We start from the raw sequence: 27,799 nt of genomic DNA, 5'->3' as shown, positions 1-27,799 counted from the left end.
GGTACAAGGTAATCACAAGCAAGACTAGTTTAAGATGAAGATGAATTAAGTTAAATTAGACTTGTGAACTGATGCCTATTTTTTTCATTTGGCACGTTGATAAGGTGGAGAGCGGACCCTTTAAAGGAAATGGTGCACTGTCTCTTTAAGCACGCACCAACCAATCGATCCACGATTGTACACGCGTATGGTTAACAAAAACAATATTTTCTTCACTTTTAATTATGATTCTTCCTATGATTGGCATTCCACTGTCTAATTGTGTAATACAACTTGTATCGATTTATTTGGCGAGCTACTGAGTCTGCGCACTAGGGCGCAATAAGGAACTCAACTATCATTTAAATACAATCCCATGCAGAGCTACGTGGTTGACAAACTCAGCTAGGCCATTTTCAGTGATCGATTGTCAGTGAGTAACTTTACCTAGCTCGATGTGCTACTAAAGGCTTCATCTAACGCCTGATCAAATCATCTCCGGGACAGGTACACAAATTGAAACTATCTAGAACTTGGAGAAAACCATGCCGAAGCCGAGCGCTTCCAAGGCGGCAGCCGAGACGGGGAAGACCCGCAGGTTCATCAGTGGTGTGGTGGAAGGTGAGAGTTCTACTCGTCATCACGTCAAATGGTCTACTGTAAGATGTCAATCAAATAGCCTGCTGTAGGAAAGGCCTACAAATAGTGTCTGTTTTGATTCAATGTAGTTACATTAAGCCACACATTTCAGTGCATGTATCAGATTATAATAATATATTTGTATATACCATATAAACTCCTCTCACTGTCAACTGCGTTAATTTTCAGCAAACTTAACGTGTAAATATTTGTATGAACATAACAAGATTCAACAACTGAGACATAAACTGAACAAGTTCCACAGACATGTGACTAACAGAAACAGAATAATGTGTCCCTGAACAAAGGGGGGGTCAAAATCAGAAGTAACAGTCAGTATCTGGTGTGGCCACCAGCTGCATTAAGTACTGCAGTGCATCTCCTCCTCATGGACTGCACCAGATTTGCCAGTTCTTGCTGTGAGATGTTACCCCACTCTTCCACCAAGGCACCTGCAAGTTCCCGGACATTTCTGTGGGGAATGGCCCTAGCCCTCACCCTCTGATCCAACAGGTCCCAGATGTGCTCAATGGGATTGAGATCCGAGCTCTTCGCTGGCCATGGCAGAACACTGACATTCCTGTCTTGCAGGAAATCACGCACAGAACGAGCAGTATGGCTGGTGGCATTGTCATGCTGGAGGGTCATGTCAGGATGAGCCTGCAGGAAGGGTATCACATGAAGGTGGAGGATGTCCTCCCTGTAACGCACAGCGTTGAGATTGCCTGCAATGACCACAAGCTCAGTCTGATGATGCTGTGACTCTCCACCTCCAAATCGATCCCGCTCCAGAGTACAGACCTCAGTGTGACGCTCATTTCTTCGACGATAAACGCAAATCCGACCATCACCCCTGGTGAGACAAAACAGCGACTCATCAGTGAAGAGCACTTTTTGCCAGTCCTGTCTGGTCCAGCGACGGTGGGTTGTTACACGTGGTCTGCCACTGCGAGGACGATCAACTGTCCGTCCTGTCTCCCTGTAGGGCTGTCTTAGGCGTCTCACAGTACGGACATCACAATTTATTGCCCTGGTCACATCTACAGTCCTCCTGCCTCCTTGCAGAATGCCTAAGGCACGTTCATGCAGATGAGCAGGGACCCTGGGCATCTTTCTTTTGGTGTTTTTCAGAGTCAGTAGAAAGGCCTCTTTAGTGTCCAAAGTTTTCATAACTGTGACCTTAATTGCCTACTGTCTTGTAAGCTGTTAGTGTCTTAACGACTGTTTCACAGGTGCATGTTCATTAATATTTTATGGGTCATTGAACAAGCATGGGAAATAGTGTTTAAACCCTTTACAAATGAAAGTAATTTGGATTTTTACGAATTATCTTTGAAAGACAGGGTCCTGAAAAAGGGCCGTTTCTTTTTTTGCTGAGTTTATATCAGGGATGGGGAAACTCCAATCCTGAGGGGTGGAGGGGTGTCACTTTTCCCCTATCTTTAGCAAACACAGCTGATTTAAACTAATTGCATTCTAAACTGAAGATCATGATTAGTTGATGAAATTAGCTGGGGCAAAAAGAGTGACACCAATCAGGCCCTGGAGGACCGGAGTTACCCATCCCTGATATATATATACAGTACCAGTCAAAAGTTTGGACACACCTACTCATTCCAGGGTTTTTCTTTATTTTTACTATTTTCTACATTGTAGAATAATAGTGAAGACATCAAAACTATGAAATAACACATATGGAATAATTTAGTAACTTAAAAAGTGTTCAACAAATCAAAATATATTTTATATTCTTCGAAGTAGCCACCCTTTGCCTTGATGACACTCTGTGCTCCACGTTCTGCATGACAACTGTAAAAGTTTATATGACCTTTGCTTCACTCAGGCTTTTACGGGCGACCATGGACTATGGAACAGAGGACTGAGCTTTTCCAGAGGTAGTAAACCATTTCTAAACACACACTCACCCATACTCTTTCTCTCCCTCTTCTTCACCGTGTTCCTTTCACCTATCCAGTCCTTACAGGAAGTTGTTGCTTTACCGGAAGTGTCTCATACAGTGTGTTTGTTTGTGTAGGGAGCAGAAGTGGGGTCTGAACACGTACCTCTACGCCCCTAAAGATGATTACAAACACAGAATGTACTGGAGGGACCTGTACTCACCTGAGGAGGCAGGTTAGGAGGCCACAGCGTTACACACACACACACACGCACACAGCGTTGCAAACCCCTGACCCCTACATCAGTACCACCTAGTTACACCCCACCCTTAGTTCAGATAAGAGACATAGTGATTGTGATGTGTTGTTGTTGTTGTGGTGTTGCCTAGGAGATACAGCTCCATATTGTGTCTTGATATGTTGTCATGTCAGATCATCGTTGATGCCCTCACTTTGACCTGAAGATCCACTCCCATTTACCTTTGATCTACTTTGATTTAATTGATCTACTTAGCAACTATCACATTGTTGTAAAAGCCTCTGTCTCGAATGACACCATTTCCCCCAGATAGTAAAAGTAGATGGTGTATGTCTTTAGGGTATAGGTAGTCATTTTGAGACATGGACAAATACAATGTGTTCTTGTCAATCCATTTACCTGGTTAAGTCAAGTTAAAATGGTCATTTGTTTTACTTTGACGTGGCACCCTCTTCCCTAATCTATACAGTATGTACAGGATATATAATGCACAACCTTTGACCTGGTCAAAAGTAGTGCACTATAAAAGGAATAGGGTGCCATTTGGGGTGAATCTTAATCGTCTGTTCCAGAGAAACTGGTTGCTCTGATAACTGCAGCGAAGAAGAACGGAGTGGACTTCATCTACGCCATCTCCCCTGGACTGGACATCACATTCTCCAACCCCAAAGAGGTTGCCACCCTGAAGAGGAAACTGGACCAGGTGGGGTTCTCAAACTATGGTAGCCTAGAACTGGACCAGGTGGGGTTCTAGAAGTATGGTAGCCTAGAACTGGACCAGGTGGGGTTCTAGAAGTATGGTAGCCTAGAACTGGACCAGGTGGGGTTCTAGAAGTATGGTAGCCTAGAACTGGACCAGGTGGGGTTCTAGAAGTATGGTAGCCTGGAACTGGACCAGGTGGGGATCTAGAAGTATGGTAGCCTAGAACTGGACCAGGTGGGGTTCTAGAAGTATGGTAGCCTAGAACTGGACCAGGTGGGGTTCTAGAAGTATGGTAGCCTAGAACTGGACCAGGTGGGGTTCTAGAAGTATGGTAGCCTAGAACTGGACCAGGTGGGGTTCTAGAAGTATGGTAGCCTAGAACTGGACCAGGTGGGGTTCTAGAAGTATGGTAGCCTAGAACTGGACCAGGTGGGGTTCTAGAAGTATGGTAGCCTAGAACTGGACCAGGTGGGGTTCTAGAAGTATGGTAGCCTAGAACTGGACCAGGTGGGGTTTTAGAACTATGAGAGAGAAAGTGTGGCCTGTGAGAAGCTGATTTCTCCTCCCCTCTTCTTCCAGGTGAGTGGGTTTGGCTGCAGTTCCTTCTCCCTCCTCTTTGACGACATCGAGACAGAGATGTGTCCGGCGGACAAGCAGGCTTTCAGCTCGTTCGCCCACGCCCAGGTAGCTGTCACCAACGAGGTGTTCAAACACCTGGGACAGCCTGACACCTTCCTCTTCTGCCCCACAGGTGAGGTCAGAGGTCAGACCATCACCACAGAATCAGAATGATCTAGAATGGACGAACGGTCAGTCAGACCCCATAGAAATAGAATCAGAAGGATCTAGACTGGACATTCCAATGTCAGACAACCACACAGTGAGAAGGTCATTGTAATTAAAAGCAGTGTTCCATTACATGTTGTTTGCTGGTAGCCATATTGGACACACCCTGTTTTAAAATTCAATATGAATTATTTATTTTCTCACAATTTGCTGCTTTTTGCAAGTGTCGTCAAGGACTAGAATGTCTGTGTTGTGGTTTGTTTCAGATTACTGTGCAGCATTCTGCACTCCTAACGTCTCCCAGTCGGCCTACCTTCACACTGTGGGAGAGAACCTCCTACCTGGGATTGATGTTCTCTGGACAGGTGAGAGCAGACAGGAAGTCACTTTCCTTTGTTTTGTTTTCCAACAACTATAGTCTGTTTGCTAAATTTTTCTCCTGGAATGTTTCCTCGGATGAGTGAGTTTTAAGGACATTACAAAGCACAGTGTTCAAACTATCAGGCACCCAATCTAACCCACTCTATGCTATCCTGTCCTGCAGGTCCTAAGGTGGTGTCGCACCACATCACGGTAGAGTCCATTGTAGAGGTGTCCTCCGTCCTGAAGAGGGCGCCGGTTATCTGGGACAACATCCACGCCAATGACTACGACCCCCAGAGAATCTTCATGGGACCATACAAGGTTTCTATTAATAATACTATGACCCCAGGGGATGAGACCATAAATAAAATAAAATTTATTTATATAGCCCTTCGTACATCAGCTGATATCTCAAAGTGCTGTACAGAAACCCAGCCTAAAACCCCAAACAGCAAGCAATGCATGTGAAAGAAGCACGGTGGCTAGGAAAAACTCCCTAGGAAAAACTCCCTAGAAAGGCAAAAAACCTAGGAAGAAACCTAGAGAGGAACCAGGCTATGAGGGGTGGCCAGTCCTCTTCTGGCTGTGCCGGGTGGATATTATAACAGAACATGGTCAAGATGTTAAAATGTTCATAAATGACCTGCATGGTCAAATAATAATAATCATAGTAGTTGTCGAGGGTGCAACAAGCACGTCCGGTGAACAGGTCAGGGTTCCATAGCCGCAGGCAGAACAGTTGAAACTGGAGCAGCAGCATGGACAGGTGGACTGGGGACAGCAAGGAGTCATCATGCCAGGTAGTCCTGAGGCATGGTCCTAGGGCTCAGGTCCTCCGAGAAAAAGAGAGAATTAGAGAGAGCATATTTAAATTCACACAGGACACCGGATAAGACAAGAGAAATACTCCAGATGTAACAGACTGACCCTAGCCCCCCGACACATAAACTACTGCAGCATAAATACTGGAGGCTGAGACAGGAGGGATCAGAAGACACTGTGGCCCCATCCGATGATACCCCCGGACAGGGCCAAACAGGCAAGATATAACCCCACCCACTTTGCCAAAGCACAGCCCCCACACCACTAGAGGGATGTCTCCAACCACCAACTTACCGTCCTAAGACAAGGCCGAGTATAGCCCACAAAGATCTCCGCCACGGCACAACCCAAGGGGGGGGGGCGCCAACCCAGACAGGAAGACCACGTCACCATACAAGGTTTCTATTATTAATACTATGACCCCAGGGGATGAGACCATACAAGGTTTCTATTATTAATACTATGACCCCAGGGGATGAGACCATACGAGGTTTCTATTAATACTATGACCCCAGAGGATGAGACCATACAAGGTTTCTATTAATACTATGACCCCAGAGGATGAGACCATACAAGGTTTCTATTAATACTATGACCCCAGAGGATGAGACCATACAAGGTTTCTATTAATACTATGACCCCAGAGGATGAGACCATACACGGTTTCTATTAATACTATGACCCCAGAGGATGAGACCATACACGGTTTCTATTAATACTATGACCCCAGAGGATGAGACCATACACGGTTTCTATTAATACTATGACCCCAGAGGATGAGACCATACACGGTTTCTATTATTAATAAGTGTTTCTATTCACCTTCTATTGTGGAAGGTTTATGATAATTATTAATTGTCTATTCAACCACTATTGCCTATATAATGCACTACTATTGCACTAGAAGCAGTGTTCTATAAGCAGTGTTCTATAAGCAGTGTTCTATAAGCAGTGTTCTATAAGCAGTGTTCTATAAACAGTGTTCTATAAACAGTGTTCTATAAACAGTGTTCTATAAACAGTGTGGTAGACAGGGAGTATGTTAATAGTAGATGTAGAATAATGGAGAAGTCTTTCTCCTCCACTACTGTGGTCCTCTTCTAGTGGGATCTTGGGAACAATTTCAGTTCAGGCAAGTTCACAAGGAGGTGAGCCTGAATTGAACCCAACCAACCCTGCTGCCGACTGTGTCTTTCAAACCTTCATCACATATCCTGCTTGTTTCTCCATTAATCCACCTTGGATAGTTTCCCGGTCAGGCTGAACCCCCCCCCCCTAATTCGCTACATTTCTTCCTCTTCTTAGGATCGTCCCACAGACCTGATCCCCAAGCTGAGAGGGGTGCTGACCAACCCTAACTGCGAGTACTACCCTAACTTCGTGGCGATCCATACCCTGGCGACGTGGTGCCGGTCTGAAGGAGGAAGAGTAGGAGGACAGAGAGACGTGGAGATGAGTGAGTATCTACGAGGTGTTACTGTTTTACACTCCTTTTAATGTCTTATGTGAGGCAGCTTGATGTACAAATAACCCCTGGACAGGACGCTAGTCTATCGCAGGGCCTTGCCCCCAATCCATCCACTGAGTGCCATGCAGAGAGGCATCGACACCCATTTTTAGAGTCTTTGGTATGACTCAACCAGGGGGATCGAACCCCCAACCTTCTAATCTTAGGATGGACCACAATGCCACGGAGTTAAACTAACCCTTAACTATGTCATCGCCCCAGCAGGTGATGATGACGAGGCAGGCTCAGACCCCTGCTACAGCCCCAAGAGAGCCCTCACCCTGGCCCTGACTGACTGGCTACAGGAGTTCCTCAGCACTGACCAGCCTGGAGGTACAGAGGGAAAGATGACCATTCAATACAACTTTATTTATCCCCTCGTGGGCAAACACATGAAAACGACACAAAAACAACACATCCTAGTCTCCATGAGGACGGTGATTCCAGATCCACTTTTTAATTACATCTATTCATTGTGAAGAGATAAAACGGATGAATTAACTCTCTGGCTGTCGTCTTCACCTCAGGCCCTCGACCTCTGAACCCCACCCACCTGAAGAAAGAGTCCTCTGACGAGGAGCCCATGCAGACTGACGTGGGAGACCCCGTGTACGTGCCAGGTTCTGGGGACAACCCCCTGTTCACAGCAGAACCCCTGACCCTGGACGATCTCCAGCTACTCTCAGAACTGTTCTACCTGCCGTATGAACACGGTTCTACTGCTAGAACCATGCTGACGGAACTGGACTGGCTGAAAGCACACAGAGAAGCAGTGGGAGAGGCAGAGACTGAGATGGTGAGGAGTGTGTGTGTGTGTGTGTGTGTGTTGGGACTGGACTGAGATGGTGAGGAGTGTGTGTGTGTTGGGGCTGGACTGAGATGGTGAGGAGTGTGTGTGTGTGTTGGGACTGGACTGAGATGGTGAGGAGTGTGTGTGTGTGTGTTGGGACTGGACTGAGATGGTGAGGAGTGTGTGTGTGTGTGTGTGTTGGGACTGGACTGAGATGGTGAGGAGTGTGTGTGTTGGGGCTGGACTGAGATGGTGAGGAGTGTGTGTGTGTTGGGACTGGACTGAGATGGTGAGGAGTGTGTGTGTTGGGACTGGACTGAGATGGTGAGGAGTGTGTGTGTGTGTTGGGACTGGACTGAGATGGTGAGGAGTGTGTGTGTGTGTTGGGACTGGACTGGCTGAAGGGACTCAGGCAGTGTGGGATATAGAGACTGAGTGGAACTCAATCAATCAATATAATAATTTAAGAATCTGTATTGATGTGGAAATTGTAAGAACTTACATTGATAACTCTAACACACACTCTCTCTCTCTTTCTCACTAACTCCCTCTCTCTCTCTCTCTGTCTCTGTCTGCATGTATCTCTCGGCCCCCCTCTCTCCCTCTCTCCAGACAGCAGAGTGGCGTTCCAGGGCGAAGTGTTTTGACGTGATGTGTGTTGCTGTGTTTACCATGTTTAACCGTCTGTCCAACGCCCCCAACCGGAGCATCCTCTACGACCTCTACAACTACATCTGTGACATCAAGAGTGGTGTCACCCTGGCCCGCGCCTACGTCAAACAATTGGGTACAACAGGGGTGGGGGAATAGTGTGTGTGTGTGTGTGTGTGTGTGTGACACATGAAGCGGCGCCGCCAAACAATGAATAAGCATACAGGTTGATGTCATTCAGGTGTAATATTGTTTGTGTCCACAGGGGGGCAGAGTAGGCCCTCAGCCCAGGTGATGACTGACGACCCAGAGCCCTGGGGGTTTAGAGGGGGTCTCTCCGGGGAGTTCCAGGTACGGCGCTTAACCCCCATCACCCCTTTTAACGAGATTTTATTTATTTAACCATTATTTCACCAGGCAAGTCAGTTAAGAACAAATTATTATTTACAATGACGGCCTAGGAACAGTAGGTTAACTGCCTTGTTCAGGGGGCAGAACGACAGATTTGTACCTTGTCAGCTCAGGGATTCGATCTTGCAACCTTTCGGTTACTAGTCCAACGCTCTAACCACTAGGCTACCTGCCTGCCCCTACGCTCTAACCACTAGTCTACCTGCCGCCCCTACGCTCTAACCACTAGGCTACCTGCCGCCCCTACGCTCTAACCACTAGTCTACCTGCCGCCCCTACGCTCTAACCACTAGGCTACCTGCCGCCCCTACGCTCTAACCACTAGGCTACCTGCCTGCCCCTACGCTCTAACCACTAGGCTACCTGCCGCCCCCACGCTCTAACCACTAGGCTACCTGCCGCCCCTACGCTCTAACCACTAGGCTACCTGCTGCCCCCACGCTCTAACCACTAGGCTACCTGCCGCCCCTACGCTCTAACCACTAGGCTACCTGCCGCCCCCACGCTCTAACCATTAGGCTACCTGCCGCCCCTACGCTCTAACCACTAGGCTACCTGCCGCCCCCACGCTCTAACCACTAGGCTACCTGCCGCCCCTACGCTCTAACCACTAGGCTACCTGCCGCCCCCACGCTCTAACCACTAGGCTACCTGCCGCCCCTACGCTCTAACCACTAGGTTACCTGCCGCCCCCACGCTCTAACCACTAGGCTACCTGCCGCCCCTACGCTCTAACCACTAGGCTACCTGCTGCCCCCACGCTCTAACCACTAGGCTACCTGCCGCCCCTACGCTCTAACCACTAGGCTACCTGCCGCCCCCACGCTCTAACCATTAGGCTACCTGCCGCCCCTACGCTCTAACCACTAGGCTACCTGCCGCCCCTACGCTCTAACCACTAGGCTACCTGCCGCCCCTACGCTCTAACCACTAGGCTACCTGCCGCCCCCACGCTCTAACCACTAGGCTACCTGCCGCCCCCACGCTCTAACCACTAGGCTACCTGCCGCCCCTACGCTCTAACCACTAGGCTACCTGCCGCCCCTACGCTCTAACCACTAGGCTACCTGCCGCCCCAGATGACAGGAATTATTTTGTATGCCTCTTACATCTCAATCGGTCGACAGCGTCATTGCATCAACATTGCGTAATAAATTCTGCAGTCAAACTTTTTTTAAAGTAATTATGTCATCCAAAATTGTTAGTGGGATGTGTGCAACAAAAGTTCAACATTCACCTTTTGCTACTATTTGTGTCAAGTCGACGAGTACAATGTGATGCACAACACAGAACACACTACAGCTGTATGTACTTCTGCTGTACCAAAACACAATGACGCCGTCACATTCACATCACAGATCAACACTCAAACAATGACAAGCCACACACACACAGGGGGATCACAGACAACCACCTAGACAGAGCCATTGATCTCTCAGGCATAACAAAGAGATCATTGACTTGGTACTGACTGGTTGATGACGATAGTATTGCTGTTGTTTATTGTTTAGAGAATGCTGCCTTGCCATGGTAACAGAGATCTGTTCCGTCACCCTCCTATGACATCAGTGTATTCTATACGACCCTTCTGCCCAGAAGACAAGGTTAGTTATTTCAATATATCTACAACTGACTCCATATCTGTTAAAATATACGAGACGTGTGGACTGACTGGGAATGGAAACCAGGTCTTCTGCCATAAGACTGTGTTAGCCCACTGAGCGAAAGCCTGTAGTATAGAGCACCACAGTGGACACGTAATAATTCCCATAAAACCTAGGAGTCAAACAGGGAAATGGTTGCAAATGTTTTTCCTCCATTCATTTTTCCCATCAGGGATTTTAGAAACACTTAAAATAAGGTCTGTGTTTCATGTGGGTTTACCCTGACGTGACGTTTTGATAACCATGTAAATCTCTCTAGGACAAGGTTACTTTTATCAATATATTCGGCACTATTTACTGACTCAAAAATGCTAATTGGCATTAAAGTAGATGACATGCAAAACTACAAATCCCTGCAAGCTCCTGCACCTCATCTCTAGTTGACACCTTTGCTAACAGGTATTGTGTCAAGACAGTTCACAGAATTGTCCATATAAAAAAACTTTAGTCAACTTATTCATTACTACATCGATTAAGCAGTCTCGTCTGTCATGGCATTTGTAGTTCTGTATGATAGCCACATTAGCATTACATTTTTGGGAGGTAAATACAGGCGAATATATTGATAAGTCACCTTGTCTGATGGGGGGATTTACATGGTTAACAGAACGTCACGCCAGGGTAAACCTACACAAAACACAGGCCTTATGGGAAAAATGAATGATGCTAGGTTTTATGGCTATTCTGACTCATACTGTGGTACTCTATTGTTTTAATAATTATGCTAATATGACTCACGCGTTTCATTCTCATTGAGAAGCTAGCTGATGCATGAAGAAGCTAATGCGTGTAGTTATAAGCTAGCCCGGGTGTTAGCTAGCCCGGGCGTTTTAGGTTTGGTTCACCAAACCACCTCTGTAATACGTGAGGCATGTATCGGCTAGCTGACATCTTTATTGATTTTGTCTTTATAACATCTCTGTTTCAGACTGAGATACAGAAGATCCACATGGAGATGCAGAGAGGAGAGGCCAAGGCTCCTGCAGCAGCACTACCTGCTCTGATCAGTGATGGGTGAGGGAGCGTACAGCATGACTCCCCAATGATCCACTCTGGACAGTCTCTGATCAGTGATGGGTGAGGGAGTGTACAGCATGACTCCCCAATGATCCACTCTGGACAGTCTCTGATCAGTGAGGGAGTGTACAGCATGACTCCCCAATGATCCACTCTGGACAGTCTCTGATCAGTGATGGGTGAGGGAGTGTACAGGATGACTCCCCAATGATCCACTCTGGACAGTCTCTGATCAGTGATGGGTGAGGGAGTGTACAGCATGACTCCCCAATGATCCACTCTGGACAGTGATGGGTGAGGGAATGTACAGCATGACTCCCCAATGATCCACTCTGGACGGTCTCTGATCAGTGATGGGTGAGGGAGTGTACAGCATGACTCCCCAATGATCCACTCTGGACGGTCTCTGATCAGTGAGGGAGGGAGTGTGTGTGTACAGCATGACTCCCCAATGATCCACTCTGGACAGTCTCTGATCAGTGAGGGTGTGTGTACAGCATGACTCCCCAATGATCCACTCTGGACAGTCTCTGATCAGTGAGGGTGTACAGCATGACTCCCCAATGATCCACTCTGGACGGTCTCTGATCAGTGAGGGAGGGAGTGTGTGTGTACAGCATGACTCCCCAATGATCCACTCTGGACAGTCTCTGATCAGTGAGGGTGTGTGTACAGCATGACTCCCCAATGATCCACTCTGGACAGTCTGATCAGTGAGGGTGTGTGCACAGCATGACTCCCCAATGATCCACTCTGGACAGTCTCTGATTAGCCAGTAGTTTTTGTTCTTCAATATGTGACTGTGTGCTTGTCTAGACAGCCAGTATGTAATGTCCCAGTGTACCTCTCTCTCTCCCCAGGCTAGCAGGAGGGCAGCTGTCCCCCTCCCCAAACTGTGGTCTGGTTCTGGAGGATGAGAGGGGGGTGTGTGGGTATGCCCTGGGCCTTACTGACGCCACAGCAGCTGCACTGAACAACCAGGTAACCGCTAGGTTCCAACGGCACAATCACACACTGGAATATGACTTGGTCTTGTTTGAATCATTGACCCCAACATTATTCTATATGGTTGTAGTTCAGTTCTGTCTCTCTGTATTACTTCAGATGTTTTCTCTCTGTTTTGTATGGAGTTCCTTGACTCTGAAAATACGATTTGATATTTTCTCCCCCGTCTTTCTTGTAGAGGGCGTTGCCAGGGGACTTCCCTTCCTTGGTAACCATGCAGCTCCACCCCCGGGTTACAGACCCCGCCCCCGCCAGGCGTATGATTGGCAGCTTGCTCTCGTTGATGAAGACCAGTGGTGAGTTAACTTGTGTATTCAAGTGCCACTACTGTGATTAGGGTGCTGACTCCCTTGTAGTTGTGCACCTGCATGGTGGGTTTCTGGTCACTGTTTGACTGAGCCTAGAGCAGGACTCTCCAGCGGTGTTCCTGGAGAGATGCCCTCCTGGAGGTTTTCACTCCAACCCCAGTTGTAACCTGATCAACCAGCTAATTATTAGAATCAGGTGCACTAGATTAGGGTTGAAGTGAACCTACAGGACGGTGGCCTTCCTGGAACAGGGTTGGAGTGAACCTACAGGACGGTGGCCTTCCTGGAACGAACCTACAGGACGGTAGCCTTCCTGGAACGGTTGGAGTGAACCTACAGGACGGTGGCCTTCCTGGAACAGGGTTGGAGTGAACCTACAGGACGGTGGCCTTCCTGGAACAGGGTTGGAGTGAACCTACAGGACGGTGGCCTTCCTGGAACAGGGTTGGAGTGAACCTACAGGACGGTGGCCTTCCTGGAACAGGGTTGGAGTGAACCTACAGGACGGTGGCCTTCCTGGAACAGGGTTGGAGTGAACCTACAGGACGGTGGCCTTCCTGGAACAGGGTTGGAGTGAACCTACAGGACGGTGGCCTTCCTGGAACGAACCTACAGGACGGTAGCCTTCCTGGAACGGTTGGAGTGAACCTACAGGACGGTGGCCTTCCTGGAACAGGGTTGGAGTGAACCTACAGGACGGTGGCCTTCCTGGAACAGGGTTGGAGTGAACCTACAGGACGGTGGCCTTCCTGGAACAGGGTTGGAGTGAACCTACAGGACGGTGGCCTTCCTGGAACAGGGTTGGAGTGAACCTACAGGACGGTGGCCTTCCTGGAACAGGGTTGGAGTGAACCTACAGGACGGTGGCCTTCCTGGAACAGGGTTGGAGTGAACCCTGGCCTAGTGTGATGGCTGCTATGCAGCGTGATGATGTCATAGTTCAACAATACCCTTGACCTATTAGTAATCAGACCCGGGGTTCAAGCACTTTCAGCTTTTGCTTTAGAGGTGGGGAATTGAATATTGGCACAATATAAAGTAGGATTCCGTTACTGATCCAGAAATGGGTCAGATGTGTCTATGCCAGATGGTGCTTCTCTCCCTGATGGCATAGGGCTGGATTATCAGAACTAACACACGTCTATGTACAGCCCCTCATTCAGTTTGTCTTGTTCCTCACATTCTTTTCCCCTCGTCATTTGACTGTAGTTAAAATCTGAATCTACCCTGTCTGTCTCTCTGTCTCTCCTACAGGTTCCAGAGGTGTGTTCTGTGAGCTGAGGCAGGGTGACAGGAGGATGTTTGACTTCTACTCTAAACTGGGCTCCTTCACAACGCTCAAAATGGCGGGGCTGCCTCAGGACGTCGTCGCCATGGGAACCAGCTTGTAAACAAAGATGGCTGCCACAGAGTCATCGCCATGGGAACCAGCTTGTAAACTTGTCGCCACCTTGCACTACTACATGGTCAGGTTTTTAAAATAAGAGACGAGAACGTTTGATTAAAAAACATCTTGTTTAATGGCCATGTGTCAATCAATTACTATAGGATGATGTGTGAAATGTATCTGATCAAGTTTGTCAATGGGATCCACATTGTTTGACAGTATTTGTGGGACGTATCTTTGTAAATTCCAATCAGTTAATGGTATGTTTTAAATTATGACTTCACAATCCCATATTAATGGAATGATTGATGCATTTAAATCAGCCTGTAAGACGATCTAACTAATGTACTGTATCTGTTTTATGTTGATCAATAAAGATTTGACATTTGAATCTGTATGACCCATGTTTTCTGTGGTAAGCTGTCCATTATTCAACCAACTCAGATGAAGAACCAGAATGACATAACAATGAACATTTTAATGAGGTGTTCTGTTTTAAAAGAGAGAAAACAAGTTATTAACATAACAGCTGGTGGAAGAAGATTATGCATCTTATTCAGTAGTCTGTTCAACGTCATCTAAGTTCTGCGTTTGAGTCAGTGTTACTTTAAACAAGGGTCCTCTTCAGAAGGCACAAACGTAAAAAAAATACATTAACAGAAAACCCCCAAAATTACTGGCCTTATTGGACAACTTCAGGTAATTCCGTGTGGCTCAGTTGGTAGAGCATGGTGTTTGCAACGCCAGGGTTGTGGGTTTGATTCCCACGGGGGGCCAGTACAAAAAATTAAAAAAATGCATGAAATGAAATGTATGCATTCACTACTGTAAGTCGCTCTGGATAAGAGCCTCTGCTAAATGACTAAAATGTTTCTTTCCGATTTGTGCCTACTGAACACAACCCTGTCAATTTTAGTATTTTTGTTCCTGTGAGCGTCACTGTTGTTTGACCACTGTTCAACTATAGGTCTTCTTCGGCTGTGTTTAGATGACCAGTCAGATGTGATGGGTAAAAACCTCAGAATTGGGCTGCCTGTTTAAACCCAGACTTAGTGGACTACATTACCCAGACTCCTTTGGGGGCAGGAAGTTGCCCATGTGAAGAATCTTAGGGTGTCTGTCACCAAACACGAGTCGTTTTTCTGGACAACCTTGATGACTGGGACCTTAACCCTTCCTGGAACAGAGTCCTCCTACCTCATCACACTACCTCACAGGTGTGTCAGGTCACAGGTAGGTGATGTTTGTAAGTTCTAACAACCTGTCCTGTTGTATTCTGCATCCAACCCTCTCTCCAGTCTCTTTCCTTCCCATCCCTCCATTTTAAATAAACTCCAGTCCTTCATACTTCAGGTCTCCTATCTTCGTCTCTGGCAGTAACATCCTCCCGTCTAACGTAAACGCCAGGATATACGTCGCTATCTTCCCCGCGTCCTCCTCCGACTTCAACGCTAGTACGATCTGATCGTCGGTGTCCGGTACGAACTTGAACGAGGAGAAACCGTGTGTTGGGTGGAGGGGTCCAGCGCGCCCCACGGTGATGTCGCCGAAGTCCGAGGGGCAGGAGAGGAGGAGGTTGGTGGCGCGGCGCTCGTCGGCGATCTCATCGTAGCGTTCGGAGCTGGCGCGGCGGGGGAGGAAGAACCAGCGCTGGAGGCGGTCGGACCACGCCGCAGACTCATGGATCAGGTAACCTGGACGGGAGAAAGAGAGAAAGGGGAGAGAAAGTGTGAGATGATCGAGGGAGTGTTTTTCCACACAACTGACTTGGTGCATCAGGTCGCCTCGGAGAAGAGACAATAGAAAGTGACATCTTCAGAGGAACAGAGAGAGTTAACGTGACACAAAGATTAAAGGGTGCGTCATACATTCTTCCAGGAACCAAGAGGATTAAAGACAGGTGTATTAGACTCCGCCCCCTCCCTCACCTGGCGGTTGAATCCCGGCTGCGCTGCGCAGGGCGTTGTAACGCGGCACCCAGTTCTCGTGTTCCACGTCGCCGCGGTAACCCACCACCTTGATCCATTGGGGGTTGTCGTTGATGAACTCTCCGGTAGTGGTCGTCCACTCTTTACCCAGACCACCCACGTAGAGGCACTCATCCTTCACCGCCAGCCACTCCGCCTTGAACCCTACACAGAGGTCAAGGGTTATTACAGTATGGTCCTGGTGATCCACTCTTTACCCAGACCCCCCCCCCCACATACAGACACTCATCCTTCAGAGCCGGCCACTCTGTTTTGAACCCTACACAGACCACACACACACACACACCATAACACTGACCTTTTGAGACAGACCCGTCTCCATCAGTCAGTATAACCCAGGGTACCGCCTGGTTCCCCTCTATCCTGTAGACAACTCCTGTACGGTCGTCCACACTGTACAGGTGACCGTTGAACGCAACTAGCTCCGACAGCTCCATACCTGGGGGTATGTATAATGATCAGTCAGTCAATATGATGATCAGTCAGTCAATATGATGATCAGTCGGTCAGTCAATATGATGATCAGTCGGTCAGTCAATATAATGATCAGTCGGTCAGTCAATATAATGATCAGTCGGTCAGTCAATATAATGATCAGTCGGTCAGTCAATATAATGATCAGTCGGTCAGTCAATATAATGATCAGTCGGTCAGTCAATATAATGATCAGTCGGTCAGTCAATATAATGATCAGTCGGTCAGTATGATGATCAGTCGGTCAGTATGATGATCAGTCGGTCAGTCAATATAATGATCAGTCGGTCAGTATGATAATCGGTCGGTCAGTATGATGATCGGTCGGTCAGTATGATGATCGGTCGGTCAGTATGATGATCGGTCGGTCAGTATGATGATCAGTCGGTCAGTATGATGATCAGTCGGTCAGTATGATGATCAGTCGGTCAGTCAATATAATGATCAGTCGGTCAGTCAATATAATGATCAGTCGGTCAGTCAATATAATGATCAGTCGGTCAGTCAATATAATGATCAGTCGGTCAGTATGATGATCAGTCGGTCAGTATGATGATCGGTCGGTCAGTATGATGATCAGTCAGTCAATATAATGATCAGTCAGTCAATATGATGATCGGTCGGTCAGTATGATGATCGGTCGGTCAGTATGATGATCGGTCGGTCAGTATGATGATCGGTCGGTCAGTATGATGATCGGTCGGTCAGTATGATGATCGGTCGGTCAGTATGATGATCGGTCGGTCAGTATGATGATCAGTCGGTCAATATGATTCACCCAGCGCAGCACAGTCTTCATTAATATTAAGTACAGAAAGTATTCACACTCCATAACTTTTCCTTATGTTGTTGTGTTACAGCCTGAATTTAAAATATATTAAATTCAGATTGTTTTGTCACTGGCCTACACACAATACCTCATAATGTCAAAGTGGAATAATGTTTTTAGACATTTTTACTAATTAATTCAAATGCAAAGCTGAAATGTCATTTAAGTATTCAACCCCTTTGTTGTGGCAGGCCTAAATAAGTTCAGAAATAAAAAAAATATGCTTAACAAGTCACATAAGTTGCATGAACTCACTCTGTGTGCAATAATATTCTAACATGATTTTTGACTACCTCATCTTTTATTTACATTTTGTATTTTTTATTTAACCTTTATTTAACACACGGGTCCCGTGTGGCTCAGTTGGTAGAGCATGATGTTTGCAACGCCAGGGTTGTGGGTTCGATTCCCATGGGGGGCCAGTACAAGGAAAATAACGTATGAAATGTATGCATTCACTACTGTAAGTCGCTCTGGATAAGAGCGTCTGCTAAATGACTAAAATGTAATGTAAAATGTAACTAGGCAAGTCAGTTAAGAACAAATTCTTATTTACAATGACGGCCTAGGAACAGTGTTCAGGGGCAGAACAACAGATTTTTACCTTGTCAGCTGGTGGATTCGATCTAGCAACCTTTCAGCTACTGGCCCAACGCTCTAACCACTAGGCTACCTGCCGCCCCTCTGTACCCCACACATACAATTATCTGTAAGGTCCCTCAGTCAAGCAGTGGATTTCATTCAAACAGAGATTCAACCACAAAGACCTGGGAGGTTTTCAATGCCTTACAAAGAAGGGCACCTATTGGTAGATGGGTAAACATAAAAAGCAGACATTAAATATCCCTTTGAGCATGGTAAAGTTATTAGTTACACTTTGGATGGTGTATCAGTACACCCAGTCAAAAATACAGGCATCCTTCCTAACTCAGTTGCCGGAGAGGAAGGAAACCGCTCATGGATTTCACAATGAGGCCAATCATGACATTAAAACAGTTACAGAGTTTAATGGCTGTGATAGGAGAAAACTGAGGATGGATCAACAACATTGTAGTTACTCCACAATCCTAATCTAATTGACAGAGTGAAAAGGAGGAAGGCTGTACAGAATAAAAAATATTCCAAAACATGCATCCTGTTTGCAACAAGGCACTAAACAAGTAATACTGCAAAAAATGTGACAAAGCAATTAACTTTTTGTCCTGAATACAAAGTGTTGTATTGGATCTGTCCCAAACATATTACAGAGTACCATTGTCCATATTTTTAAGCATAGTGGTGGCTGCGTCATGTTATGGGTATGCTTGTAATTGTTAAGGACTGAGTAATTTTTCAGGATAAACAAGAAATGGAATAGAGCTAAGCACAGGCAAAATCCTAGAGGAAAACCTGGTTCAGTCTGCTTTCTAATAGACACGGGCAGATTAATTCATCTTTCAGCAGGACAATAACCAAAAACACAAGGCCAAATCTACACTGGAGTTGCTTACCGAGAAGACGGTGAATGTTCCTGAGTAGCCGAGTTACAGTTTTGAATTAAATCTACTTTAAATTTGATGGCAAGACTTGGTTGTCTAGCAATGATGAACAACCAATTTGACAGAGCTTGAAGAATTCTTTTAATTACCGTAAATTCCGGACTATAAACCGCAACTTTTTTCCCAGGCTTTGAACCTTGCGGCTAATATATGGATTTTTCCCGCTTTCAATTTTTTTTTCTCCAAAAAAACACATTCTGTGATGTGCTCAGTTTTTTGGCGGCATGAAGCTTTCATTAGACCAATGAAATTGCCGAACGGGTTAAGGTCAAACAACTTTTTTGTTTACTGTTTAGATTAAATCGAGCGCTCTCAAACTTCCCATCATTCTGATTACGGTAGTCATTTTGTCACCCTCATCATGGCAAAGACATGGAGAAATGCATATGATGCAGCTTTCAAGTTGAAGGCGATTGATCTGGCTGTTGGAAAAGGAAATAGAGCTGCTGCACGGGAGCTTGGTCTTAATGAGTCGATGATAAGACGTTGGAAACAGCAGCGTGAGGAATTGACTCAGTGCAAAAAGACAACTAAAGCTTACTGCAAATTTTTTTTTTGTTACAAGCCGTGTTTCGTTAAAGTCTGTGTAAAGTTCATTTGTTTCAATGTACCGGTAGGCACCTTATAGACATTTGCGGCTTATTTATGTTCAAAATAATATTTCTTTTTTAAATTCAGTGGGTGCGGCTTATATTCAGGTGCGCTTAATAGTCCGGAAATTGTGGTAATAAGGCAAATATTGTACAATCCAATTGTGCAAAGCTCTTAGAAACTTTCCCAGAAAGATTCACAGCTGTAATCGCTGCCAAAGGTGATTCTAACATGTATTGACTAAAGGGTGTGAATACTTATGTAAATGAGATATTTCTGGATTTCATTTGCAATAAATGTTTTGACTTTGTCATTACGGGGTATTGTGTGTAGACGGATGAGAGGAAAAACATCTATAAAATGTGGAATAAGTCATTGACTATGAATCCTTTCTGAAGATTCATACATTCCAACTACTGTTGTGTGATACTAGCCTGGCTGCCAGTCCGTCTCTGCTCTCTAGCCACTCCTTACACAGCATGACGGTTCCATAAGGAGTTGGCAAGAGAGCAGAATCAGAGTGGTCTGGCAGCCAGGCAGAGAGAACACAACACAGTGGTTTAAACCAGTGGCTTTCTAACCTCTCCTCGTGGAACCTCGGACGTTTCACAATTCCATTGTAGAACTAGCTCACCTGATTCACCTAGTTGACGGTTTGATGATTAGTTGACAAGTTGAATCAGCGGTGCTAGCTCTGGAATAGATTAAAAACATGGAACTGCTTGGGGGTCCCTGAGAAGAGGTTTGAGAACCCCTGGTTTAAACCATTCTCCTCTTCTGCTTAGTCTTTGGGGTCTAGGCCGGGTTACTGTAAAGATGCACTATGCAGAAATCGCTCTGCCATTTCCTGGTTGCTACAATTCTAATAGTTGTGACAAAACGCAGGTATAGTGTAGAGAATCTAAACCTTAAGAACAGGAAGCATAGAAATAGCGCACATAGGACAGATCTAACGCTTCTTAGACTTGCTTTCAATGAGAACTACAGATCTATAACACGCATTTCCATGTGAATTTGATCGGGTCGGCCCAAAAAGTGGCATATTGTAGCTTTAAAAGCAGTTTGTAACAAATGCTGATATAAAAAAAAGCATTGAAGCCATTTGAATAAATGGTACAACACGGTTCGAGTCCCAAATGGCACCCTATTCACTATATACTGCACTACTAAGTGGCGCACTAAATAGGGAAGAGTGCCATTTTAGATGGAACCACAGTAATTGAAACCACCTCGTCCCTTCTCAGCCAGGTGGCTCTCCAGGGTCAGGCTGTCTGCGTCCCACTCCACCTCCACTCTGTCCCCACTCTCAGACACCACCAGGTGGCCCCTCCGCATGACGCTGAACCACGTCTGACCCTACAGGACATGAGATAAATACTTTATTTTAGCATGTAGCTGAACCACGTCTGACCCTACAGGACATGAGATAAATACTTTATTTTAGCATGTAGCTGAACCACGTCTGACCCTACAGGACATGAGATAAATACTTTATTTTAGCATGTAGCTGAACCACGTCTGACCCTACAGGACATGAGATAAATACTTTATTTTAGCATGTAGCTGAACCACGTCTGACCCTACAGGACATGAGATAAATACTTTATTTTAGCATGTAGCTGAACCACGTCTGACCCTACAGGACATGAGATAAATACTTTATTTTAGCATGTAGCTGAACCACGTCTGACCCTACAGGACATAAGATAAATACTTTATTCTACTCCTAAGATAAATTTAAAAATACTGTATTAATCCCTGATGTAGCTAAACACGTCTGCTCCTTAAAATAAAATAAGCTTGTTGAATTAACATCAAATACAATCACATTTTATTTTGAGTACACTTAAAATCCTCACACACTTCAGAGTAAAATAGTTAAATGAAAGAAATAAAGCAAACTGATGAATAAAATAAACACATAGGCCTCCCTAGTGGAGCTGGTCTAAGGCTCTGCATCGCACTGCTAGCTGTGGTCTAAGGCTCTGCATCGCACTGCTAGCTGTGGTCTAAGGCTCTGCATCGCACTGCTAGCTGTGGTCTAAGGCTCTGCATCGCACTGCTAGCTGTGGTCTAAGGCTCTGCATCGCACTGCTAGCTGTGGGCTAAGGCTCTGCATCGCACTGCTAGCTGTGGTCTAAGGCTCTGCATCGCACTGCTAGCTGTGGTCTAAGGCTCTGCATCGCACTGCTAGCTGTGGTCTAAGGCTCTGCATCGCACTGCTAGCTGTGGTCTAAGGCTCTGCATCGCACTGCTAGCTGTGGTCTAAGGCTCTGCATCGCACTGCTAGCTGTGGTCTAAGGCTCTGCATCGCACTGCTAGCTGTGGTCTAAGGCTCTGCATCGCACTGCTAGCTGTGGGCTAAGGCTCTGCATCGCACTGCTAGCTGTGGGCTAAGGCTCTGCATCGCACTGCTAGCTGTGGTCTAAGGCTCTGCATCGCACTGCTAGCTGTGGTCTAAGGCTCTGCATCGCACTGCTAGCTGTGGGCTAAGGCTCTGCATCGCACTGCTAGCTGTGGTCTAAGGCTCTGCATCGCACTGCTAGCTGTGGGCTAAGGCTCTGCATCGCACTGCTAGCTGTGGGCTAAGGCTCTGCATCGCACTGCTAGCTGTGCCACTAGAGATCCTGGTTTGAGTCCAGGCTCTGTCGTTGCCGGCCGCGACCGGGAGACCCATGAGGCGGCGCACAATTGGCCCAGCGTCATCCGGGTTAGAGGAGGGTTTGGCCAGCAGGATGTCCTTGTTCCATCGCGCACTAGCGACTCCTGTGGGGGGCCGGGAGCAGTGCACGCTGACACGGTCGCCAGGTGTACGGTGTTTCCTCCGACACAATGGTACGGCTGGCTTCCGGTTTAAGCGGGCATTGTGTTAAGAAGCAGTGCGGCTTGGCTGGGTCGTGTTTCAGAGGACGCACGGCATCTTGGCCTTCGCCTCTCCCGAGTCCGTACGGGAGTTGCAGCGATGAGACAATTGGATTCCACGAAATTGGGGAGATTTATAAAAAAAAATGTAATCGTCTTTTTAATATAAAATGTAATAAATGAAAAATAAAAAATAAAAGAACATAATGACGGATGATTCATGATTCAAATACCTTGGTGCTCCTTGAGGCCGTGTCCAAGTCGGCGATCACCCCAATACGGTACCGGATGCTCCCGGACGCCGTCCTCTCCGGAGGGCTGAGAGGATATGTGTCGTTGTAGTGTTTATTCTTCGTGTCGACGTCGCCGTTGGATCCCACTGCAGCCACCGGTTGACGGTTACCATTATTGTTTACTTCATTGACATTGTTCGTCCACCAGCTGTGCGCCCCGTTACCGTGGTGATGGAAGCCACCAAAGACGTCATTGCCGCCAGTTCCGACCCCCGTTGTCTGGTGCAGGTAGAGCAGCAGGGCGAGGGCGAGGAGCGTTGCCACGGTGATGGCCCTCCATTTTAGGCGGAAGCGGGGGTCGGAGGCGGCGCCGGCCATGAAGGCCAGGGCGGGAAGGCCTCGAACGGAGATCCGCAGGGAATTCATGGAACTGGAATCATCAGGACCACCACCACGTTCCAGCTCTGAATTATACCCTGAGATAATGGACATGGGGGAGGGGAAAGAAGGGACGGGTTAGAGAGAGGCAAGAGACAGAAAGAGAGAGAGAGAGAGAGAGAGAGAGAGAGAGAGATGGACAGAGAGAAAGTAGCCAGAGATGCAGGGGGTAAAAGGGGAAAGAGAATTGGAAAAAGAAAAGGAGTGGAAAAGGGAAGAGAGTAAATGTTCATTTCATTGTTGTTCATTCATTATATTGTCCACTGTTAATTGTTATACTGCAGCCTGGTGCTGAGCATTATATTGTCCACTGTTTATTGTTATACTGCAGCCTGGTGCTGAGCATTATATTGTCCACTGTTAATTGTTATACTGCAGCCTGGTGCTGAGCACTAGTCAAAATGTCCATTCCACTAACCACGTTTCAATCCACAGTAAAGTCATCCCTTATAAAAAGGAAAAATAAATCACGACAGCTGAGATGGAAACAGGTAGTTTCGGTACAATTGTATTAATTCCGAGAGATAATTTGTTCGTTCGACATGGTGGGATCTTTTTGTGTCTGTAAAATGTATTATGCGAGAGATGGTGGTGGAAATGCCTTTCTCAGCAAATATTGGTTTATTATCCATCATATGGAAGTAAACATGGAGTCACGTGATGAGATGGTGTGGGTGGTCCTCCCACTATGACTCAGGACAGCATGCCGTTTATCAGGCTACAGATGAAATAAGTTATGAACTTCACAGGGTGGGGAAAGTGCACGGTGATCAGCTTGATGCTCCTTTCAATAAATATCCAGGGTCTTATTCTGGTGACATAATGATTGATTCTGTTGACAAACTGCCGCTTGACAAATAAAATCCTCTTGCTCTTATCCATAATAACATCACAATGTAGATATCCTACCCACACTGCATGTGTCAGCTGTTGTCTAGAGAACACGTGGAGGTGAAAATGTGATGGAAACACATTGAACTTTAAGTTTTCATGTACCAAATAAAAACGTAAGTTAAAAAGTACATTTTGTTCACCAAGTCATCAAGCACTAACTTTTAACCGCAACAAGTCTGTTTGGTGGAAACCCCACTGTTGGGAAAATGCAAAAATGTTTCTTTACTCAGATTTGTTTATATTTGCATGAAGATCTGTCAGCAAATTAGATGGAAACCAGCTAGTGACTGAACAAGGCTCCCCAGGACTGGGTCGTATTCACTAGACACTAAACCAGCTAGTGACTGAACAAGGCTCCCCAGGACTGGGTCGTATTCACTAGACACTAAACCAGCTAGTGACTGAACAAGGCTCCCCAGGACTGGGTCGTATTCACTAGACACTAAACCAGCTAGTGACTGAACAAGGCTCCCCAGGACTGGGTCGTATTCACTAGACACTAAACCAGCTAGTGACTGAACAAGGCTCCCCAGGACTGGGTCGTATTCACTAGACGCTAAACCAGCTAGTGACTGAACAAGGCTCCCCAGGACTGGGTCGTATTCACTAGACACTAAACCAGCTAGTGACTGAACAAGGCTCCCCAGGACTGGGTCGTATTCACTAGACACTAAACCAGCTAGTGACTGAACAAGGCTCCCCAAGACTGGGTCGTATTCACTAGACGCTAAACCAGCTAGTGACTGAACAAGGCTCCCCAGGACTGGGTCGTATTCACTAGACGCTAAACCAGCTAGTGACTGAACAAGGCTCCCCAGGACTGGGTCGTATTCACTAGACGCTAAACCAGCTAGTGACTGAACAAGGCTCCCCAGGACTGGGTCGTATTCACTAGACGCTAAACCAGCTAGTGACTGAACAAGGCTCCCCAGGACTGGGTCGTATTCACTAGACGCTAAACCAGCTAGTGACTGAACAAGGCTCCCCAGGACTGGGTCGTATTCACTAGACACTAAACCAGCTAGTGACTGAACAAGGCTCTCCAGGACTGGGTCGTATTCACTAGACACTAAACCAGCTAGTGACTGAACAAGGCTCTCCAGGACTGGGACGTATTCACTAGACACTAAACCAGCTAGTGACTGAACAAGGCTCTCCAGGACTGGGTCGTATTCACTAGACACTAAACCAGCTAGTGACTGAACAAGGCTCCCCAGGACTGGGTCGTATTCACTAGACACTAAACCAGCTAGTGACTGAACAAGGCTCCCCAGGACTGGGTCGTATTCACTAGACACTAAACCAGCTAGTGACTGAACAAGGCTCCCCAGGACTGGGTCGTATTCACTAGACACTAAACCAGCTAGTGACTGAACAAGGCTCCCCAGGACTGGGTCGTACACTAGACGCTAAACCAGCTAGTGACTGAACAAGGCTCCCCAGGACTGGGTCGTATTCACTAGACACTAAACCAGCTAGTGACTGAACAAGGCTCCCCAGGACTGGGTCGTATTCACTAGACGCTAAACCAGCTAGTGACTGAACAAGGCTCCCCAGGACTGGGTCGTATTCACTAGACGCTAAACCAGCTAGTGACTGAACAAGGCTCCCCAGGACTGGGTCGTATTCACTAGACGCTAAACCAGCTAGTGACTGAACAAGGCTCCCCAGGACTGGGTCGTATTCACTAGACATTAAACGAAAGAAAACAGACAGAAACTGAACTTATCCAATAGGAAAGAATCTCAGTTTACTTTGCATAACATTTCCTGATGCAACACGTTTGCACTAATGAATATGACCCTGGGCTACCAGCGCTTCTGGGTGTAGTTTACCACTAGGTACAGATCTAGAGTCAGCTTCACCTACCCCACCTGACCCAACAACAGCGTCTAGGGGCAACTTCCCCCTACCTGAACACAGGTGAGGAACCTGAACACCCATTCTGTATGTAGTGTACTACTGTTGACATGGTCCCATAAGGCTCTATGTAGGGAATAGGGTGCCATGGCTGGGTGGAGGAGAGGGAACAGGTGCCTTCCAGTTGAAACTGGAGAGGGCTCTGTGTGTGTGTGTGGGTGGTACAGACAAGATGACCCGTTCTCTGCATGTCTTGCATCGTGGTTGCTAGGGGCAACAGACTTAAAAAAGGTAGAGACAGGTAGGTACTAGTTCCGTTGTTCCTCTGTCACAGTTATGCACCCACTCACTTGTACTACTGAGTCACGCAATGCTACAAGACAGTCAAGGGCTAGACACTACAATACTGTAGAATACGTACCAGGGTTCAAATACTATTTGAAATCTTTCAAAGACTTTTAGCGTTTGCTCTTTAGCATGTTGGAGTCCCAGATGGGTGGGGTTTGACTGCTTGCAACTATTCTACTGGTTCCACTGTGCCAGGCAAGCTCAATCAAGCCCAGATAATGTATTTGAAATGATTTTAAATAGTATTTGAACCCAGGGAAACACACATTTGCTCTGTAAGGGGAACCAACTGTTGTGGAGTGGCGTCTCCCATGATGCTATCTGCCTCTGGTCTAGGAGAGACTAAATGATTACTAAACACTGTAGGATGTGTCCAAAACGGCACCATATTTCCTGTTTAAGGCACTTATTTTGACCAGGGGCCTTAGGGTTGAAAAGCAGTGCACTATGTAGGGAATAGGGTGCCATTTTGGAAAGAAAATTGTTACATAAACACTGGTTCTGTTCCACTTCAGTTAGGGCTGCTGAGTGGTGCAGCAGTCTAAGGCACTGCATCTCAGTGCTAGAGGCGTCACTACAGACCCTGGTTCTATTCCAGGCTGTATCACATCCGGCTGTGATTGGGAGTCCCATAGGGTGGCGCACAATTGGCCCAGCGGAGTAGGCCGTCATTGTAAATAAGAATTTGTTCTTAACTGACTTGCCTAGTTAAATAAAGGTTAAATAAAATATGTCAACAGGTTAGCTGTGTAGGTAAGGAGAGTAGGATGTATCATCATGAGGTTATCAGCCAGTCTGTGAGGACTTACTGAGGTAGCCGACCACAAGAGACTAACACAGGTCTCTCCTATCAAAACCATGTACCTCTAACACAAACACACTCTCACTTTCTCTCACTCAGGCAGTCACTCATCAAATCACCGCCCTCACACGTCAAAAGCTAGGTGAATGACTGTCAATCAATGGAAACTCTGAAAAAGTCAAAGGTCGGAAATAGTTTCGGAAAGTATATTCCACTTTTAGCAAGCGCCTAGCTAGCTTGTGCAAAAACCTTAGCATTAGGGGCTAGCTTATTGGATAGCATTGATAAATCCGCCTCCAGACTGCTTGTCAATTGAAATTATCCGTTACTTTATTATGCACGGCTGTGTATACTTTAGACAGACCGTACTTACTGGGTATACTTTAGACAGGCCGTACTTACTGGGTATACTTTAGACAGACCGTACTTACTGGGTATACTTTAGACAGACCGTACTTACTGGGTATACTTTAGACAGACCGTACTTACTGGGTATACTTTAGACAGACCGTACTTACTGGGTATACTTTAGACAGGCCGTACTTACTGGGTGAGAAGGAGGTCTCCGCGTCCCCCTGTAGCGACTGTTTGGAGGAGGTTATGCGGTGTTTCGGTAGTTCTCGGTCCCTACTGCTCCATCGCTGGAAGAGAGTTGAGGCAGCCAGCTCTACTTCCGCCTTGTCGCTGCTTCCCTGGCGCGAGCGGAATAAACTCTGGAAAACTCTGCCAACTTGCCAGCCGCGCATGACGACG

General features: G+C 46.7%; 2 protein-coding genes across 3 annotated transcripts; one reads left to right on the top strand and one right to left on the bottom strand.

Annotated features, from left to right (window-relative positions):
- The first annotated feature begins 175 nt into the window (after positions 1-175).
- On the top strand, positions 176-14,580 carry LOC115184176 (protein O-GlcNAcase). Of its 2 annotated transcripts, none has more exons than XM_029745194.1 (17): positions 176-600; positions 2,462-2,513; positions 2,654-2,751; positions 3,348-3,478; positions 4,058-4,229; positions 4,531-4,629; positions 4,809-4,948; positions 6,755-6,905; positions 7,182-7,289; positions 7,484-7,752; positions 8,359-8,533; positions 8,663-8,748; positions 10,320-10,412; positions 11,401-11,486; positions 12,350-12,470; positions 12,673-12,790; positions 14,057-14,580. In XM_029745194.1, exons 1-17 carry the CDS (start codon positions 525-527, stop codon positions 14,191-14,193), a joined length of 2,112 nt encoding a protein of 703 aa, XP_029601054.1. In that variant the 5' UTR covers positions 176-524; the 3' UTR covers positions 14,194-14,580. The 2 variants fall into 2 exon arrangements, with proteins under 2 accessions (XP_029601054.1, XP_029601053.1); XM_029745193.1 differs by having other exon boundaries at positions 7,179-7,289.
- On the bottom strand, positions 14,302-27,799 carry LOC115184177 (soluble calcium-activated nucleotidase 1). The gene is made up of 6 exons (XM_029745195.1): positions 27,594-27,799; positions 22,705-23,180; positions 20,839-20,965; positions 16,476-16,616; positions 16,118-16,321; positions 14,302-15,883 (listed from the first exon to the last, which is right to left on the bottom strand). The coding sequence occupies exons 1-6, from the start codon at positions 27,790-27,792 to the stop codon at positions 15,513-15,515; spliced, it is 1,518 nt and encodes a 505-aa protein (XP_029601055.1). The 5' UTR covers positions 27,793-27,799; the 3' UTR covers positions 14,302-15,512.

This window comes from Salmo trutta, unplaced genomic scaffold, assembly GCF_901001165.1.
Source record: "Salmo trutta unplaced genomic scaffold, fSalTru1.1, whole genome shotgun sequence".
In the NCBI taxonomy this organism is placed as follows: domain Eukaryota; kingdom Metazoa; phylum Chordata; class Actinopteri; order Salmoniformes; family Salmonidae; genus Salmo; species Salmo trutta.
This window is presented reverse-complemented; position numbering and strand designations above follow the sequence as displayed.